Source organism: Alligator mississippiensis, chromosome 1 (assembly GCF_030867095.1).
Source record: "Alligator mississippiensis isolate rAllMis1 chromosome 1, rAllMis1, whole genome shotgun sequence".
Taxonomy (NCBI): Eukaryota; Metazoa; Chordata; order Crocodylia; family Alligatoridae; genus Alligator; species Alligator mississippiensis.
In genome coordinates, this window is record NC_081824.1 from 258,156,038 (window position 1) to 258,177,434 (window position 21,397).

The window sequence follows — 21,397 nt, forward strand, 5'->3', positions numbered from 1 at the left end:
GGAGGCACCAGTTGCTCATGCTTAACAATGCTACATAGGATCAGCTGCTTCACATTGTAATGCCATGTTTCTTTGACTATAGAGTTACCCCATAAATTAGGATGATTTTTATGGTTCTCTTTAAGCCAGGGGGGAGGGGACTGATCTATAATTGGAGCAATATGACAAACAGGGACCCAGGTCTTCCATTTGCTGCAGAAAAACATGGATTTTCTCCCTTAAAGGAAAAAACCACAGGAGACTTTCAGGCTGGCAGAGTTCCAGCCTGCAAGGAGCTGCTTGGGAGAGTAGGGGGAGTGGGAGGAGAGCAATCACAGACAGGGGTGTCTTGTGCATGTGCACACACATACATGCACACGGCAGCCAGGTGGTGTGGTGGAGAGCAGCTCCCTACAAGTAAATCTATGGTGGGGGCATGTGCCCCACCCCCCCTGATTTCTGTGCCTACAGCGGGGCACAGGCCTGCAGCCTGGCCAGACCAGCATAGGCAGGAACCACCTTCATGGCCTAGCAAGTGGGACCCAGCACAGGAGGGTGGAGCAGGGCAGCAAGACTCATTGCTGCTGGTGCCAGGACCCCCATGCCAGGCATGCCACCAGCAGTGCAAAGAATAATGGACCGTGGCAGGGGCTGTGCTGCCTTCACCTCCTCTTGCTCACCAGGCCACAGCTCTAACCTGCCGCCATGACCCAGCCGCTGCTGCCACTCCCCTCAGGCCGCCTGTGCTGCCCCCAACCCCATCTCCTGTCTGGGGTACAGCTGCAGCCTGAGGGGACTGGCAGTAAGAGCCGGGGCCTGGGAGCAGGGTAGAACTGTGGCTCAGTGTGCTGGCAATGGGAGGAGGTGAGGGCAGAGCACCACTACCCACCAGTCTGTTACTTCTTGTGCAGCTTGGGGCACGACTGGTGTGGGGGTTCCTGGCAGTGATGGCAACAAGTTTTGCCATCCTTCTCTGCTCTCCCGCATGGTTCCTGCCTGCTATGCTGCAGAGGCAGCTCCTGCCTGTGCTGGTCTGATCAGTTTGCAGCCTCATGCCCACTGTGGGTGCACAAATCCAGGGGACATCTGTCCCCCACCATGTCCCAGCATCATGTCGGCTATGGTCAGGCACCCCCTTCCCCACACATTGTGGGGCTGGGGTGGGGGCCTGCAGGTTGGGGGGGCACTGTCAGGGCTGGAGGGGCTGTGGTTTAGGAGTAAGTGGCACTGGCATAACAGGGCTGCTAAGCACCACAAAGCAGCAGGAGGAACAGCTGCAGCTGGACTTGCGTCCTGGTAAACAAAGAGAGCAAGGGGAGCTCTAATATGCCATGATAAAAAAGCCAAAACCAGAAGCCAAAATATGTATTTGGAATGTATTTTATTATAATGAGTGAAGCACTGATAGGAATCTGAATTGCTTTAAAATTGTCAATAAATCATTAAAATATTGTGTTTAACTGATATCTATATAAATAGCGGTGTTTCATTATAATTATGGAAAAATGAGGATTTGCAGTTTTTTATCACATAATTTTTAAACTGAGAAAACCAGGATCCCTGATAAGTCTCAAGTTGTCCTAAGCAATAAATATTTAGCAGTTATTAATTTGTAAAATTAAAAAATAAGGGTTAATATAAACATTGACAGCTTGTGGTCTGAGGGAAAAAATGACTTTGCACATTTTTCTGGCTCGTGTTTGTTTATAAATAACCTGATTAAAAATATCGGTTCACTGGGGACTTTCAACGCAATAATAACTTGGAGCTTTTGAAAATCAAAATTTGCAGAATAGCATAAAAGAATGGTATTGAGGAATCTTGTACTTGGCTGGCTGTTAGTCTCCTGAAGATCTCTGCATCACAGAAAAGAAGAATGCATGCCTAGTTATGACTGAATAATTAAATATATAATTTATACTACTATTCTGACCACATCATATACTGCACTCTTAGGATTCCCTGATTATATAGTTAGGTTACAATCATTATAGCTATCTGCATGTTACTTTAGAACAGTGGTATTCAACCTTTTTCCACGGCAGGTTGGATGGACAGCACCCAGTCTGTCCACAGGCTGGATCCAGCTGGTGGTCCTGATCTGGTGCCTGGGACCGGCATGGCAAGCACCATCTGGCCATGCAGAGCAGGGTGGGTGGCAGAGGGCAGGGTGGCTGCAATCCAGCTCCACAAGGGAAAGAAACTTGTCCCAGCCCAATGGAGCAGGGAGGGAGAGGGAAGGAAGCATGGCCTGGCCCTGTGGCGAACATGGGGAGGAGAAGGAAGGTGCATGGCCAGGTTCCAGCCTTGCCTGAATTAGAGGGAAGGGGCCATGCCCCAGCCCTGTATAGGGAAAGGGGCATGACCTGGCACCGCAGCAGGGGAAGGTGATGTGGCTTGACCCTGATCCAGAAGTGGGGGCTGGGGCATGGTTCCAACCTGCTGTACAGGGGTTTAGGAGGGAGGAGGATGGCTGTATTAATGGTCACTGCTTCCCCACTGCCAAATTTTCAAACCTATAAGGGCCCCACAGGCCAGATGCAATGGTTCTGCAGGCCGCATTTGCCCCATGGGCCAGAGGTTAAGCACCCCTGCTTTAGAGTTAAAAGAAGAATAATGAAGGTAACATAAATAAAAGCCAAAATATTTCTGTACTGAATACCACCTTCATGTTGGGTGTTCATGTTTGCTCTGCACTTTTACCTGCACTTGTAGTTTATTTTTAAATTTTTTATTCTAAGCATTAGTTACCTATGTTGTGCTGAGTCCTCTGCTGAGTTGTCTGTTGTGGCAGCTCAGAGTAGAAGGACCAAGGAAATAATGTATTTCTGGGACATGTCCCACACAGTTTTAAAATTTCTTCTTTCCTGAATAAAGCAAATGTTCCATTTCTATTTTAGACCAAACAAAGCTCCTCTGAGGTATTTAATAGATTTTGCTTTACAAAGATGGGTATAGGAATGTTCATGGGACATTGTCATGTGTTATCTGACTTCCCATTGGTTTCCAGTAACAGATAAGCTGCCACAATGCAGGTCTGATTCATCTTTAACTTTTAGCATTAAATTAAATTTTTTTATTTAGAAAGCATTTGTAAATGTACTTTGCGTTCACAAAATAAATGATGTGGTACTTCGACAAAGAGCTTAAGTTAAGGCTCTGATCCTGGTAAACATGTGCTTAACTTTATGAAGCAGAGTTAATTTCATTGTAGCCCCAGTCCTTTCCCCTCCTGTTATCCAGCCACATGTGTCTAATTTTCCAAACATTAGGCATTTGATTAGTCCTGTTACTTGTGCATTTATTTAAATATTTGCTTCTTTAGAGACCTTAGGTTGATTGGTCCCCAAGGTTCCCCACCACGCATCATGAAAATATAGTATTTATTAGGGCTGTGAAACAGCACCATTTTGTTTCAACGTTCCATTTCAATGGGACAGTGTTTTGTTTCGAGTTTCATTTCAAAACCACTGTTCCTTTTTGTTTCATTGAAACTTTCGCTGCTTCATTGTTTCGCCCATAGGCTATAATGGGGAGCCATGAAACTGCCTATAACTTTGTCAGTTCTTGCCTGATTCAGATGGAACTTGCAGGAATGGTAGCTCCTTCTGAGGCCGTGAAGCCTGCCATGTTTCAAGGACATAGTTGCAGGGATTTTGGGGAAACTGCACCTCAAATTTTTTAAAGCAAAACTTGTGTCACGTATATGTGTTAAGACAGCAGGGTGAAAACTGCAGGGGTAGTAGCCCCTGCTGAGGCCATGAAGCCTACCAAGTTTCAAGGAGTCAGATCCAGGGGTTTCTGGGAAGCTGCACCTCAAGCTGCTGAGAAGCAAAACTCATGACGTGTGACTGTGTGTGTGTGTTAAGGCATGGGGGTGGTGAAAACTGCAGGCATGCTAGCCCCTGCTGAGGCCATGAAGCCAGCCACGTTTCAAGGAGATAGTGCCAGGGTTTCAAGCAAAACTGGTGACATGGGTGACAGAAAGCAGGCCAGTTCAAACAATGCTGCCTTTATCCTGTTTTTCCAATCCCAGTTCTCCGGGGGAGGGATGGAAGAGACCTCAGGGAAGGATGACAGTCACTGGCCAGCTACACAATCGATATGGGAGCAGTCCTTGCCCCCTTTTCCCCCTCCCTCTCCTTACTTTCTGTTTCCCTGCAGGCAAGCCCTGCTTGAGTTTCGAAACTCAAAAAGTTTCGAAACTTGAAATATTTCAACTGCCCTCGTTTTGTTTTGAGGCTGTTTCAAAGCCTTGTTTTGTTTCAATTTTGCTGTTTCAAGCTCAAAACGAGTTGAAACAGCATTGAAATGAAACAGCCAGTGAAATTTCACACAGTCCTAGTATTTTTTGTCTTTGATATCCATTTATCTGCTAACAAGCATAAAAAAGCAAGAGCAGTTAAATTTGCCTCAAGTAGAAACTTCTTTAATGTCAACCCTGAGCAATAGGGTTTAGAATGTTTCTTATACAACCTGTGCCCTTTTTTTTTCCAGGCTCAGTGCATTGTATGCATGCTGTCCTAAGAAGAAATAAATGTTACAAGTGGTGTCTGAAAATAGATTTGACTAATTTTTGTTATTAACAGGCCCAGTTCAAGAGTATGCATTGTTGTAAAAAAAAATCTAAAGTCATCAGTAGATGTATGCTGTGGTTCTAAGGAAATTAGGTTTTGTTTGGTTTTTATAATCAGTCAGCCTGTGTACTTCTAGTATTGTAATAAATGAAGGAAGAGTATAATCAGGACTGAAACAGAGAGAGGGTCTGAGAGTCTCCTAGCATTAGAATCTTTACACAGGCACACAAACCTTGGAGTATCATTTAGATTCTTTTTACATTTTTCATATGTAAATATATGAAATCTATAAAACGGGGGTTTTTTTTAAATACATATTAAGGCACAGTAAAGTCTTGTAGGGTGAACACAAGTGTTATCTTAAGCCTGTTGAGGGCTGAAACATTTGTAAGAAGGGAAATTTATTCCCACAAGGGATTGCCCAAAATAAACTATTTCTCCCTTTCCCCCCAATTTATTCTTCCAACAAACTAGCATCAGCAATTATAGAGACAGGGTTTCTACTTTCTGGCGGCATTTCACAGGGCAAAAATTGAAGTGTATGGCACATCTGATGAAGGTGTCCCTCCTTACTATAGAATCATAGAAAATTATGGTTGGAAGGGACCTCAGGAGGGTCTCTGGTCTAATCCCCTGCTCAAACCAGGACTAGCCCCAATTAGATCATCCCAGCCAAGGCTTTGTCTAGCTGGGTCTTAAAAACCTTCAAGAATGGAGATTCCACCACCTCTCTGGGCAACCTTTTTCAGTGCTTTACTACCCTCCTCACTGTAATTTTGTTTCTAATATCTAATCTAAACTTCCCTTGCTGCAACTTGAGACAATTTCTCCTTGTGGTTATGACTTTGCATTTATCCTTATTGAATTTCATGAGGGATCCTTTGGTCCAGTCTTCCAATTTGTCTAGGTCTCTCTGAATCGCAGCCCTACCCTCCAGTGTATCCACTGTTTGTTGTGGGTACACTTCATCCCACCTTCCAGGTCTTGGATGAAGATATTGAACAACACTGGGGCACTCTACTTGACACTGGCTGCCAACTAGATATTGGGCCATTGACTACTATCCTTTGATCCCGATGATCCTGCCAATTTTCTATCCACTTTACAATACATTCATCCAACCTATACTTCCTTAGTTTGGTTGCAAGAATGTTGTAGGAGACCGTATCAAAAGTTTTGCTAAGATCCAGGTATGCCATATCCGCTGCTCTCCCCACATCCACACAGCCAGTCCGCTCGTCATTGAAAACAGTCAGGTTAGTCAGACATGACATGCCCTTGGTTAATCCATGCTGACTGTTCCTAGTCACCTTCTCCAAGTTCTTGGAAATGGGTTCCTTGAGGACCTGCTCCATGATTTTTTCCAGGGACTGAGGTGAGGCTGACAGGGCTGTAGTGCCCCAGATCCTTCTTCCCTTTCTTAAAGACAGGCACTCTATTTGCTCTTTTCCAGTCATCTAGGACTTCTGCTGATCGTCACCAGTTTTCAGAGATGATGGCCAGCAGCTCTGCAATTGGTCATATTACCCAACTCTCTCAGCACCCTTGGGTGCATCGTGTCCAGCCCCATGGACTTGTACACATCCAGCTTTTCTAAATTGTCCATAACCTGTTCTTTCGCCACTGTTGGTTGCTTGCCTGTCCCCGAAACTGTGCTGCCAGGTGCAGTAGTCTGTCCTTAGAAATTGGTAGCATGGGATATGGGATGGCTCACATCTTAGGAACACCAGCAAGTATTAGGTTTCCTGTTCATAGGCCGGTTACTCTCACATAATACAAGTGGGCTTTAGGCAGGTGTTTAGAGTAAGAAAAAGGTAACCTAAAGCTGAAACTAAAATGAACTTGAATGCAACTTGGATAATATTTTTAGGTATTTATTTCTAATATTCTAGCCCTAAATCCTCCCTTTCAATCCATGTGACAACCAGAAAAAGACATGTAGTATCTGATTAGAACACTGCAAATGATTTTAACAAATAGGAATCAGTAATTACCAGTTATAAGGTAGTTAGGAAATATTTAATTTCTGAAAGTGAGTATAATTTAAATCTGAGTAAAGTTATTTGTTTGCTTAAGTGTGGCAGGGTGTGGTCATAGTTAACACTTTTATATAAGATTTGTAAGAACCTTTTTTGAATATCTATTATTATAAAATACTAACTCAGATTTATAGCTGATCTAAATCAACATATTTCCATTGACTTCAACATTCCTACATCAGTTTATATTGGCCATAAATCTGTCCTGAAATCTTTCTCTTTACTTTCATTGTACATGTTCTGAATTTATTAAACCTCTTTAGAGTTTACTTAACTTACTAGTAAATTAAATATAGTTAATGAAATCACTGTGGGTATGCAGTTTTAACAACTATCAGCAGCAGATTCTAATGTAAGTGTGTTTTATCATTCTTTCTAATTAAGAAACAGAGCAGTCGATTGCTGGTGTTAAAGATGAAGAGATAAAAAGTTATCAGGTATGAACACAAAGCTATGCCTTTTTGGCAAATGTAAATCTTAAGAAGAGCTGATTTGTGAGATATGGGTTCATGACTATGTAAATATAATTTCTATAAGTGTTTACTCCTAAAGGAGTTGGTATGATTGTTATAAAACCACATTTTTAAAAAGCAGATAAATAGTTTAATTAATTTACCACACTGTCTCTAATTAAATTAAAAAGAACTTATTTGAGAAAATTTGAGTTTATTTTTACACCTACAAACGCCATGCACTTGTTTTCAGATATTGCATATCTGACTTTTTTTTTCCTTCTGTGAAGAATTTGCAACCACGTATTTTAGTTAGAAAATTTCCCTTCTAGTTTCCCACTTGTCCACTTAGATCATTTTAGAATAACTGTATACGTTGTTGTCACATATATGTTCCTTCATAGGCTGAAACAAAATTTATATTTTTAGTTCTTGGGGTTCTCGAATACAAAGGTGTTCAACTCATTTAGCTCCGCAGGTTGCATCTGGACTGCAGGACTTCCAGCAGGCTGGATGGACCCACCTATGGCTACAGGGCAGCAGCTTGTAAGAGTGACTGCCAGAGCGCTTTCATTGGCATGGTTCCAGGACCCATAGGGTGATTGCCACCATTGTTTGCCTCCCATTTTCCCCTGCCACTGATTTGAGTTGCCAGTGGCCACCAAAACACCTGAAATTTGGCAGCAGGCAAGGGAGTGGAAGGTGGGGGACAAGTAGCAGTGTTGTTGACTCCCTGGGTTCCAGATTAACAAGAGCAGGTCCAACAGGCATGCTGACAATCCCCCTGGACCACAGTCTATCTAGTTGTGGGCCACATGTATGATGCTAGTTGGACAGCCCTTCTTTAACATCTTTTTTCTCATCTGCTTAATCCTAGCCTCGAATTTAGGTTTATCTAAAGTGACAGAGAGGTTGCATACGAGCTTTTCAACTTTGAAAATAGATTTTGTTAACATTACTTGTGTTTAATGTATTTTTCAGTAGTAAACTCTGGGCCTTTTAAGGCTTAATGTTTTGGGGAATTGCTCTTTTTTCAGGAGCAAAAGTTCAGTAGTAGATTTTTGTGTGGCTATGCCTTCAAAAAAGTATAATTTTTTTGTTTATGATCTTTTTATTTGTCTGCATTTTACTGTAGTAAATTCAACTAAAGGTTTTTTTGTAAATGAACTAGATATGAAACTTGTTTTACAAAAGATTCCTGCAGAGACTTGGCACAAGAGGTCAATTATAATTTTCAATAAAATGTTGTAGAAGCTTCTGGACATTTTTCAGCATAGTTTACTGAAATGTTTTTAAAATAGGCAGTTAGGGACTAATCCAACATATGTCATAATCATTGGCAAAGTATCAGCTACTTCCCTGGGTACTGGATCAAACGCTAAACTTCTAAAGAATACAAAATGTAGTTTTAAGGAGAACTAGTTGCAGAAGAACACCTCTAACCTGTGACCAGGTCTTGTGACTCATTTTTTTTGTTCACATGCATGTTGCTATTTTTAAGGAAGTTGCTGGGGAATCTTTCATACAATCCTCTGAAGAGAGTCAAGTTGAAGACACAGGTAAGGCTTCAAAAATGTTACCAATTTTGACACTGGCTAGAAATGAACTACAGCGGGTAAAAGTCCTGTTGCCACCTTTTCCAGAATAACTAAAATGATGTTTGTTAATACATGCCTACTTTTCATGTTTGCAATGGTTTGTAACTAAAATACAGACTAGGGACCATGTGGAGGCTCTGCAACATTGCTAGTGCTATTCAGTGCATCATCCATGCAGTATTTTAGATCTCAGCACAGAAGGCTTGCTGCTTCCTGCTGTTGGTGTAAGTAATTCAAAGGAGAAAATTTAAAAATTTGTTATGGACTGGCTATAAGTGACAAATTCATGTTATAAATCCTAGAAAACTTTTGCCTCAAGGGTATGTGCCATAATTTACAATGGGTTAATTAGCAAATTCTTTAGACGGGGCCTTTTCACTGCTGTAACTATATGTCACCATTTCCATATCAGTTATGGGTTTTACATACCAAGTTGTTCAGTGTTATGTTCCCAATTAATTATTTAAGTCATTAATACCACTACCTTTGTTCAGAATGTCATCAAATACTTATACTTCAGATAACATTTTTCCAATTTGTAATACCTGTTCTTTTGCATTATGTAATTCATGGCTGGTTAGCATCCTACGATTAACTCTTTATTAAATAAAACATCAATTTCATTAGCTAGTACATAATTTCTTTGATTTACATAACTGCTTTCATAAATATAGTATATCCCTGAAGATGCCCCTTTGCATTTACCTATTGGTGAAAAACAAGTGTGAAAACATTGTTCGTCCTCTTGTCAAATTAAATTCCCTGTTATCTTTAGGATTATGTCCTTATCTATATTCTTTAGTATCCTTACCTATATTTTTAATGCATAATTTACAAAAAACAAAGACGGTTATAAGTTGCATCCTTTCTTTTAAGCCTGGACAATGAAATCCACGGTAAATTTCGAGGTAACTAGAGTGAGTGAGGAACTCAGGTGTCCTGCATATCTCTATTCATGGGAAGCACCAGGTAGTTCCAGACTGTGGAAACTTCTTGAGGTCAGGATCCATTAGAGTGCTCTTGTGACCCTCCCACTCCCACTGCTCTGCATTCCAAATCGTTTCAAAGGTGGAATTCGAAAGGCTTGTGGCATCCTCTGTTATTTCCATTCTTTCCCATCATTACAGCCCTTGTGTGAGCATCTTCAAATACTTAGCACAGTGGTTTTCGACCTTTTTAGACTCAAGGCACCATTTGATAGACTTCAGACACTCCTTGGGAAATGCCAGCTTTTATTTTTCACTCTTCTTTTGACTACTGAAAAATAGAGCAATTCTTCTGTTGCAAAGAACTCAGAAAGATCACAACAGGTCAGAATGTTTTTAACACTATAAATTCCTATAGGGAAGCTCTGGATTTATCTTGTGAATTATGTTTGCACACCAAATAATGCTAACATTGTATGGCACCCCACAACCACAACACCCTTGAAAGGATTTCAAGGTATCCAAGGGTACTGTGACACTTTGTTGAGAATCACTGACTTAGCATCTTGTTTCTTTATTGAAGATTATAGTGTCTTGTCTATAATTTGCCTTTTTATTGTTAGAGATGTGTGAGGGACACCCTGACCTGAGTTAGTCACTTGTGCTTTTGAGGCACATGCGTGCTCTCATGTGTTCATGGGTGTCCTTCAGCCTCAAATCCCTGTCTGCTGCTTGATTACTGAAAAGAGACTGAGACATGCCAGGGGCCAGCTCCTTGGCCTAGGGCACTGTGGCTCTACCCATTTTACCAGCATAAGAACGTAAGTGCCATATTGGTTCAGCCCAATGGTCTAGCCCAGTATTTTTTTTTTGAGCAATGGTAGTAGTGGAAGCTCTAGTGGGAGAGTATTGAACATGGAATATCTCAAGTGATCTATCACATATTCGTTACCCTCCTTGGTATCCACCATCATTGGTTTTGCCAGATCTTAGCAGAGGAAATTTTGCCATCTTAAAGACCTTTTGTCTATCATATGCTCAAAAATCACAGATCCCCCTCCTCTGGAGAAGAGGGCTGCCTGTTTAGTCAAATGCTGTGAAATCACATTTATCACTAACAATAGCTAAGTTAATAAATCTTTTGTTATATTTTATATCAAAACAAGAAAACCTTAAGAATCAGTAACCATATTCTAACATGCAGAGAGAGATTTTTATTAGTAAATGTTTAGGATTGTGAATCCAAAACTGACAAAGCCGGTAGGGAAATACATAGCGCCCGAGCGAGGGACTGACAGTAGAAGGATGGGGGTGAGGAGGAGAATGCAACTAGGTTACGGGAGATACAGTGTTAGCCAACTAAGCCCGGGGGTAGGGGGAAAGGGGAGGGAGGGGGTTTGTGACACAGAGAGAAAGAAGATAGATACACTCAAACTCGTTACAATGGTCCGCAATGGTGGAAGAAGTGGTCCGAAGAAAAAGTGCCTCAGTCCATATAGAGTCTCATCGCGGGGGTCCTCTTCGGGTGGAGCAGGGTTGTCCATTGGTGAAGAATCCTCTCGAAGTGAAGGTCCATCTGGTGCAGAGGGGAGGTTCAGGCGGTCCCCTCTGGGTCTGGTCCAGCGGTGGTTCGCCTGGTGGGATCGGTGTACTGGCAGTGGCCTGTGATGTGTTCCACGTAGATGTCACGGGACCAACAGATGGTGTCGGACACCATGAGGCAGCACATGAGCTTGGCATAGCGGCAGGAGACATGGCAGGCATGCAGGACTCTCTCGTTCCTGGGGTCCCAGGCTCCGAGCATTCCCACGATGAGCACGTTGACTGTCACATCGTAGCCGTGGCCCCTCAGGATGTCGGCCAGCGGGGCGTACTTCACTTGATCTGAGCCTTCAAGAGGCCGAGAAGCGATAGTAAAAACACAAACAAACAAAGACCAAAAAGAAATATCAGAGCAATGATTGGACCTTAGTCCTGCATCTTAGCTCTAAGCCTTAAAAACATAGCTTCCACTGCTGACTAAGCCAAAGACTTCTTCCAAACTACAAACTTGTTTTGCCCAGCTAAACCACCAGAGACTAAAGCAACTTATGCCCAGGAAACTTTGGACCAATGATTCTCTACCAAGGTGCCATGCCACCCTGGGATGCCTTGAGATCCTTTCAGAGATTCTGTAGTGTCACACAGTGTTAGCACTGTTAGATGTGCAAATATAATTCACAGTTAAACCCAGAGATTTCAAACAGGATTTCATAGTGTTAAAAGCATTCTGACCTGTTGTGGTCTGAGTTATTTGCCACAGAAGAATTGCTCTATTATTTTTCTATTGTCAAAAGTCAAATGAAAACTAAAAGCTAACGTTTTCCAGGGGGTGCCTTGAATCTAACGAGAGGTCTCTTAAGTAAAACTATTGAGAACCATTCCTTTAGATAATATTTGCCTCTCAAGGACTGACTTAAGTATTTTTTTAATTTTTTTTAATCTGGCCATTTTCATTATTCTTTCATTGAAATCTTGGAGAACCTGTGTTATACATATCCTTTTATTCCCCAAGTTGTTCACTGGTTAGTCAGACCACATGTTTTTCCTGATCCATTTATGATCAAGAACATATTTACATCCTTTCAGATATGACGGTACTAATCTAATATTCTAAAGATAGTTTCTCCCTACTCTGTTTTCCCCACTCTAAGAAATACTCTTCTAGTCCCTTCCCTAGTGTCACTCTTGCTACAAGCCTCTCTTTTTAAAATGTAAATTCATCATTGTCTGGAACAGCCTGGCTCATATGCCTCAAACCACATCCACAAGGGCCTGTCTGGCTTACTATTAAGCATACACATCAGATGCTAATTCTCAGTGGGTGCATCAACACGTTCATTAATGCACCTTAGATACTATGCATTTAGTTTAGTACTTATTTAGTAAACTGCTAACTAAATATGCAGTAACTAATGCCAGCACACAGTTATTTTGTGATGCTTGCTGCACATTAGCCTAATTATACTACACAGTAGGCTATTAGCATGGTTTTTAACCACTATGCTACTGTGCAGTGTTATTAGAATAATGTGGCATAAGTGTCTCTTGTAGACATGCCCAGTGATTATTTCTTTCAGCTGTTTAGACTATGTTCCTCTTCCAGGTGTGAACCTCATTGTTTAGGGAGGAATACCTAATAATCATTATCATATTGCACATTTGTGGCCCTAACTATAAAATGCATAAATACATTCATGTCGTTTTAAGTTGAGGGGCTTTTTTCCATGCCAGGTGGAGGGGAAAAAACCTTGTCTTTTATTTGAGTAAATACATAAATAAAGTGGGTACCACATCTTTCTTTTTCATTCTCTGGCCATGTATTTGAATAAAAGTGGCTGTGGCTGTTGTGCATTGTGCGGAGTTCAGTGCTTCAAGCCTGCTCTGAGGCCATCTACTGGATTGAACTAACTGGAGGATTGTGTGGGGCTACTTTAGTTTGTGAATCCTTAGGGGTTTAAACATCAACACTCAGATAAGCATTAAGACACTCAAAACTGTCAAAATGGCACCTTTTGGTGTTCACAGGCACAGAACTTTAGACTAAAATAATTTTTTTGGTCAACATTTAGTGCCTACAGCTTTTCAGATGTCTAAACAGTTAGGTTTGGGGGCTTTTATAGGGGGCTTTATATGCAATTGGCATGTAAGTTCTCTGTTGCAGCTGGCTGTTAATACTGTTGTGCCACGCACCATAAGATAAGTGTTTCTTTTCACAGCACAACTAAGGGATTCATTAAATTGACTGATCAGTGTATCTCCCCCCAGTAAAACATCAGATTCTGTTTTGTCAATTTAATTTGGTTCTAACACATCATAGGAAGTCTTCATTTGATCTCATGATACACTGCTGTGTTCTACCTTCTTGTTAAACTAACCTTTATAATAGCTGGAAGGCCATGTTTTTAGAGAGCAAGTTATATGCTATCATGGCAAATCCATTGCTCACTATTGTATGCAAGAATATGATTGTGTTTCACTGTTACTGTAGATTTATTTTGCTGAGTAGTATCTGCCTTTCACTTTAATCAACTAATTAATCTGCCAGTTTTCTTCTGTAGATCTCTTGCTCTCACAGAGTCAAAGCAACATGCTTAAGATGCTAAGACAGCAGGAGCTTACTATCTTAATAGGACTAAGAGATTTCTTTTAATCACCCAATCGCTTTATTTCATATGCAGGGAACTATAAAAGGTCATACTAGCCTTTTTCTAGGTAGGCTAGATAATGTTTGAAGTTGGTTTGTAGGGTAGCATCCATTCAATAAGAGCACGTATGCAGTGGCATCCAACCTTTTTGGTAGAAGTACCACAAGTTAGCTCCACCCTCTCCAAGTGCCATTCTGATCCCCTTCCATTGCCTAATCTGCTGTTCTGCTTTCTGCTCCATATTCTGTGCTCCCTGCCTGATATCTTGCTTTGCTTTCTGCTTCCTATTGTTTCTGTTGCTGTATTGCCAGTCCCTTCTCCCATCAGTTGCGTGCCACACACAGCCTGCCCATGCCATTTGTGGCACTCTTGGCATGGGTTGTGCACCCCTGATTTGTACTGTAACATGGAAAATTGCTACGGTAGGCAAGGTTAGTGATGCTATGTACACTTGCAAAATTATACCTTGTTGTGAATCTGATAGTTGTAATCCCTGACCCTACTAAAGCTCCAGGCCCCATCCCTTCAGGCTTGGAAGATGCAACTTGCCAAAATATCCCATGACTAGGGAGGTCTAAAGGAGGCTGGATGAGGGGGTTGAAAGCATATTGTCCAAGTTTGCTGATGACACTAAGATGTGGGGCAAGGTGAGCACACTTGAAGGGAGAGAGAGGCTGCAACTAGATTTAGACAGACTACATCTACATCTAAAGTGGGCAGATGAGAATAGGATGGGGTTCAACATAGATAAATGCAGGGTGCTGCACCTTGGGAGAAGGAATCCACAGCGTACATACAGGCTGGGGAGTTCCCCTGTTGAAAGCACAGAGACGGAAAGCGATCTTGGAGTCATCATTGACTCCTAGATGAACATGAGCTGCCAATGCTAGACCGCAGCCAGCAAGGCCAGCCATACCTTGTCATGCATCCAAAGATGCATCTCAAGCCAGTCCAGAGAGGTGATATTCCCCCTCTATGCAACTTTGGCCAGGCCACAATTGAAGTACTGCATCCAGTACTGGGTGCCACACTTTAAAAAGGATGTGGCCAGCCTAGAGAGAGTTCAGAGGAGGGCCACCTGTTTGGTGAGAGGGCAGCAGGACAGGCCCTACGAGGAGAGACTGAGGGACCTGAACCTGTTCAGCCTCGGCAAGAGGAGGCTGAGGGGGGACCTAGTGGCTTCCTACAAACTCATCAGGGGAGATCAATAGCAAATAGGCAGAGCCCTTTTCTCCCCAGCACTACCTGGGGTGACGAGGAACAATGGTAATAAGCTGATAGAGAATAGGTTTAGGTTAGAGACCAGGAGGCAGTATTTTACAAATAGGGTGGCCAAAATCTAGAACCAATTTCCTAGGGAAGTGGTCCTCACCTCTACTTTGGGTAAATTCAAAAAGAGGTTGGATGATCACCTGTCTGGGGTCTTGTGAACCCAGCATTCATTCCTGCCTGTGGCAGGGGGTCTGGCTAGATGATCTGTTCAGGTCCCTCCTGACCCTAGCTACTATGAAATGGACTTACCTTTTCTGTAACAGAGTTCTGAAATGGACTCTGCAGGCATGTCCAGACGAGCGTGGACGTGCAGTATGTGGCCCTGCAGACCTGTCTGTGGCACTGCACATGCAGGCGTACCCTGTGCTGCTAATTTGCAGCATGGGGGTTTTTTGACATTGGAAGATTCCAGTGTCAAAAAAAGCCGTGCCTTAAAAAAACGGGGTGACGCACATGGGTGATGCATGGCAGCAGTGTGTGCCACTGGAAATCGGAGCTTGACCAGTCAGTGCCACACTCCAGCTACTGGCCAGGCTGCATGCTGCTGGATTGCCATGGCTGCAGCTCCCGGAGGCCCTGATTCCCCCAGGTAAGGGTACTGGGACCAGCCCAGGTATGGGCCTCAGCTTTCCCAGCCCCACCCTGAGCAATGTGCCCCACGCCAAAGTGTGCGCACACAGATGTTTCCCAGGGACAAGCAGCAGTGGCACATACTGTGCCACTACTTTTTGTCCCTGAGAAGCACATGTTCCCACTCGTGGAGACATGCCTTGCATGTTCACCTTTTCCTCCCATCATCCTCTGTAAGAAATCCAGATAAAATCTTTACTAAGTCATAGAAGGGGCTGAGGTAGCACAAGTAGGTTGTGCTTGTGGAGTTTTGCCCTTGGAATGTTTTAGGAACTATTTTGACAGAAAGCAGTGGCACTGTAAAGGGAAGGCCCTGGTACCTGACAAGTATGTTTGTTCTGTGAGTGTCGATATGTCGAGTCTATCTGGAAGAACTGTACTTTTAGGTAATTAACCTTAATTTTTCAACATGACTCTGCTGCTTACAACCCATACACTTTCAATACAATTTAAATTGGACATGTAAAACAAGGGAATGTTTTCATTAGGTATTACAAAAGCTTTAAAAAACATTTTTTGTATGGAACGTTTTTTGGCCAAGTTGACCAAAACTATACCTAGAGGAAGTGTATGCATGTTGTCAGGCACATTACAAAGTAGAAAGTAGGCCTGTGGAAAGCCTCTGGGTAAAGATTGGATGAAATAACAGAAGGGTGGATGCCACTTGGCCTCTGCATAGGCTACCAAACCAGGAAGAAGAGGGGTACAAGGCCTTTTTTTAAACAAGTAATAGGATCTGGTTCTCATGGGTGATTTCAATTATTGTGACATGTACTGGGGGGGAAACACAGCAGTGCACAGGCAGACCAGCAAATTCTTGGAGTGTGCTGGGGATAACTCTTGGATAGAGGTGGTGGAAAGGTCAAGTAGAGGGGAAGCTGTTTTAGACTTGCAGCTCACAAACAGAAAGGAATTAGTTGAGAACATGAAAGTGGAAGCCAGATTGGGTGATAGTGATCATAACGTGACAGAGATCAAGATCCTATGGGGAGAAAGGAAGGAGAAGAGCAGAATAATGACAAGAAGGGTATAGTGCCCATCTTTAAGACAGGAAAAGAGGAGGATCTAGGGAATTACAGACCAGTCAGTCTGACCTTGATACCAGGAAAGATCATGAAGCAGGTCCTCAGAGAATCTATTCTAAAGCACCTAGAGAAGAACAAAGTGATCTGGAACAGTCACCATGCAGTCACCAGGAGGAAGTCATGCCTGACCAACTGATTTCCTTCTGTGATAAGGTGACAGGTTCTATGGATAGGGGAGAGCTGTGAATGTAATACACCTTGAGTTTAGCAAGGCTTTTTACACTGTATCCCATGACATTCTCATTAACAGGCTAAGGAAATACTAGGAGAAAGTATTTTAAGGTGGATACAAAACTGGTCGAATCATCATTTTCAATGGGCATGTCCCCACATGCAAGTAATGCACACAAATAAACTCCAGAGCTAATTGCTGTTAATTAATGCACAATCTGTTAATTGTGCATAACACATAGAGGCCATTCAGAGCAGCTGGCAGGGCACTGACTGGGCTCCACATGCTGCAGAGGGGCTGGCTGAGGCAAGAGGGTGCTTCAGTGTGGGGCTAGCCAGGAGTCATTCCCTAGGCTAAAGTACCCTTGTGTCTCGGCCAGCTGAAGTAGTACCTAAACCAAGCCTGTTGCACATGAAAAAAACCCTGCAGCAGTATTTTACAAGTACTACCATGCTACAGAGTTTACTAATTTTGTACGCCCTAATAGTGGCGCATGTGTAGATGTCAAGATGTTTACTGTGCAGTGAGACACTTACTGCATAGTTAATTAATCAACTGTGCAGTATATTTCTCACGCCCAATCGGTAGTCATCAATGACTTAATGTTTAATTGGGAAGAGACTTCAGGAGGGGTTTCCCAGGGGTCTTTCCTAAATTCAGTGTTTTTTAAGATCTTCATTAGTGGATTTGGGTGAGGAGACTGAGTGCATGTTTAGCAATTCTGTTGAGTGGAGTTACAGTCTTGAGGTTTGGGGAAGGAAAGCTGAAGAAATGGTCCAAAATCAGTCAGGTGAAATTTGGCATGACCACGTGTAAAGTCCTGCACTTGGGATGGAATAATTACATGCACCTATATAGACCGGGGTCTGACTAGCCAGTACTGAAGAAAAGGATCTGGGGACTACAAGGGACCATAAGCTGATTATGAGCCAATAGTTTTGGTGGGGCTGAGGTGACATGCACACTCAGGTGCACAGTTGACAGGCCAGAGCTTGCAAGTTTGAGTCCGCAACAGAAGCGCTCATGGTGCAGATACCAACCAATCCGTGAATTCTGCTAAATTCTTTGTCACAAGGAGGCATGAAAAAGGAAGGAAGTGTTTTGCTTGCAAAAACAGCCAGCAGCATATTGGGTTGTAACAGGAGTCTTGCTTGCAAATCAAAAGAAGTGATTCTTCCACTCTGTTCTACACTGGCAAGGTCTCATCTGGAGTACTGTGTTTAGTTTTGGGCCTCACACTTTAAGATGTGGACAGATTGGAAAGCATCTGGTGAAGAGAACTTAAAATGTTTAGAGGCCTGAATGACATGACATATGAGGAAAGGCTAAAAGAACTAAGGTTTCATAGTTTCATAGTTGGTAGGGTCAGAAGGGACCTGTACAGATCATCAAGTCCGACCCCCTGCCATGGCAGGAAAGAGCACTGGGGTCAAACGACCCCGGCAAGGTGTACATCCAGCCTCCTCTTAAAGACCCCCAAGGTAGGAGCCAGCACCACTTTTCTCAGAAGTTGGTTCCAGATCCTAGCCGCCCTGACAGTGAAATAGCGCCTCCTGATATCTAGCCTGAATCTACCAGCTGCCAGCTTGTGACCATTATTTCTAGTCACTCCTGGTGGTGCTCGGGGGAACAGGGACTCCCCCAGTGCCTGCTGGACCCCCCTGACTAGTTTGTAAATGGCCACTAGATTCCCCCTCAGCCTTCTCTTGAGGCTGAACAGGTTCAGGTCCCTTAGCCTCTCCTCGTAGGGCCTGCCCTGCTGCCCCCTGATCATGCAGGTGGCCCTCCTCTGGACCCTCTCCATGTTGTCCACATCCCTCCTGAAGTGCGGCGTCCAGAACTGGACGCAGTACTCCAGCTGTGGCCTGAACAGTGTCGCATAGAGGGGGAAGATCACCTCCTTGGACCTGCTTGAGATGCATCTGTGGATGTATGACAAGGTACAGTTGGCCTTCCTGACTGCGTCCCCACACTGTCAGCCCATGTTCATTTTGGCGTCAATAATGACTCCAAGATCCTTTTCTGCCTCTGCACTGACAAGAAAGAAGTTCCCCAGCCTGTAGGTATGCTGCTGGTTCTTCATCCCCAGGTGCAGCACGTTGCACTTGTCAGTGTTGAAACCCATCCTGTTCTCATCCGCCCACCCCTGTAACCTGTCTAGGTCTGATTGCAGCCTATTCGTCCCTTCTGGTGTGCCCACTTCCCCCCACATCTTAGTGTCATCTGTGAATTTGAACAGGGTGCTTTTTACCCCCTCGCCCAAGTCGCTGATGAAGATGTTGAACAGTGCGGGTCCGAGGACCAAGCCCTGGGGGACCCCACTGCCCACATCCCTCCAGGTTGAGTAAGACCCGTCCACCACCACCCTCTGGGTGCAGCCCTCCAGCCAACTAGTGACCCATTTGACTGTGTAGGTGCTGACGCCACAGTCCCCTAGTTTTTTTAATGAGAATGGGGTGAGAGACAGTGTCAAAGGCCTTCCTAAAGTCCAGAAAGACTATGTCCACTGCTACCCCTGCATCTAAGGATTTTGTGACCTGGTCATAGAAGGCCACCAGGTTGGTCTGACAGGACCTGCCTCTAATGAACCCATGCTGGTTGCCCCTAAGCATAACCTCCCCTGCTGGCCCCTCGTGGACATGCACCAGTATAATTCTCTCAAAAAGCTTACCCAGGATCAAGGTAAGACTAACTGGCCCATAGTTTCCTGGGTTCTCCTTCCTCCCTTTTTTGAAAACGGGAACCACACTGGCCCTTTTCCAGTCCTCTGGCACCACGCCAGAGCACCATGAGTGCTCGTAAAGCCATGCCGGGGGTCCTGCAATGACCTCCGCTAGTTCCCTCAGCACTCTGGGGTGGAGGTCGTCAGGACCTGCTGATTTAAATATGTCCAGTCCCACCAGAAGTTCCCTGACTAGATCCTCACTGACCCTAGGTCTGGGTGTGCTTCCCCAGGGGCCTACAGGGGTCCTGGTGGGGGGGGATGATCCATTCCCTGCTCAGAAAAATGGAGGCAAAGAAATTGTTAAATAGATTAGCTTTATCGTCTGGTGCGACGACCAGATTTCCTAGCATGTCTTGCAGAGGCCCCATGTTACCCGGTACCTTCTTTTTACCCACTATGTATTTAAAAAAGGACTTCTTGTTGTCCTTGATCCGGGTAGCTAGTCCCAGTTCCATCTCCACCTTGGCCTTCCAGACCGCCCCCCTGCAGCCCCGAGCAACCGAGGTATAGTCCTCCCTGGTGATGGCCCCTCCCTTCCATTGGGTGTACGCCTCCCTTTTAGCCAGGAGATGTTCCCGGATGCTTTTGGTGAGCCATGGGGACTTTTGCACCCTCTTACCCCCTTTGATCCGTGTTGGGATTACCTCCCTTTGGGCTTGGAGGATTGGTTATTTAGTTAGGAGAGAAGATGAAGGAAAATGTGATAAGTCTTCAAATACCTGAAAAGCAATTATGAAGAGGATAGAGACAGTCTTTACTCTGTAGGAGTGGCTGTAGGAGACAGAACTAGGAGCAGTGGCCTTGAGCTGCAGCAAAGGAAATTTAGGTCGGAGCTTAGGAAGACCTCTCTGACTATAAACATGGTTAAGCGTTGGAACAGGCTACCTTGAACTTGTAGAATTTCCACCTTTGGAAACTTTCAAAATCAGTTTAAAGAGGCAAAAGCAGTTTGGCAAGGATGGTTTAGTCAGGGGGTAATCCCGCATTGAGCAGGGGACTGGACTAAGTGGCCTCATGAGGTTCTTTCCACCCCTACTTTCCTATGATCTTGCTATTACAACTGGTCTTGAGAGTATCTGTGTGTTATTAATTCATAGAAAAATTAATGAATTGCATTTGTTGCAGGATTCAAGTGGATTTTATTTAGTGTTTAATTTCAATTGCAGATACAGAAAACAAAGCAGATTTGGTTTCAATTAGAAGAAGCTTTGAAAATGTTAACCTAAAGGTAAGATCATTTCTGTTGCGCTTTCTCCGTTAATTATAATAGAACAGTCTCTCTCTCTCTTGTTTTGGTTTCTTGTTTGTTTTTATTTAAACTATTTTTATGTGGACTTTTTTGTGAAAGGTGCTCAGCAGACAGTTGCAAAACCTGGTTAGCTGCAGCTCAAGTACTGTACAAGCTGCAACTGTACAAGTTTCTCTTCTTCATTCATATGCATCTCTTTCTTTGTTGTTAGAACATCTGTGTCTAAATCTGAGTCCTTCAGTCCTCTGAGGTTGCTAACAGATATTCTATTAGCCCTTGCAGTCCTTTTATGAACTAAGTGGTAATCCCCAAAGCCATTTCACATAAGCTGCCCTTTAGGTTTCTTAGTCCCACTGAGGACAGTTAGGGACTTACAAGATCTTAAAGAGCAAATGAGGGAAGCCTGAGGGCAAACTAGGCTTTAATAAATTGCACTGCCCTGGGGGACTATTTAGCCTGTCATAGTACTGTACTAATTCAGCTACCCTGCTTTCTGGTTCCAGAAA

The 21,397-nt window shown here is 43.6% G+C and overlaps 1 protein-coding gene across 3 annotated transcripts in view; it reads left to right on the forward strand.

Moving 5' to 3' along the window:
- Nucleotides 1-21,397, forward strand: part of LOC102559585 (uncharacterized) — a 69,789-nt gene that overhangs the window by 24,473 nt on the left and 23,919 nt on the right. For all 3 annotated transcript variants that reach the window (XM_059720539.1, XM_019476496.2, XM_059720540.1), the window contains exons 5-7: nucleotides 6,980-7,032; nucleotides 8,549-8,606; nucleotides 20,809-20,870. In XM_059720539.1, the coding sequence (XP_059576522.1) occupies nucleotides 6,980-7,032; nucleotides 8,549-8,606; nucleotides 20,809-20,870 (173 nt within the window). The remainder of the gene's footprint in view (nucleotides 1-6,979; nucleotides 7,033-8,548; nucleotides 8,607-20,808; nucleotides 20,871-21,397) is intronic.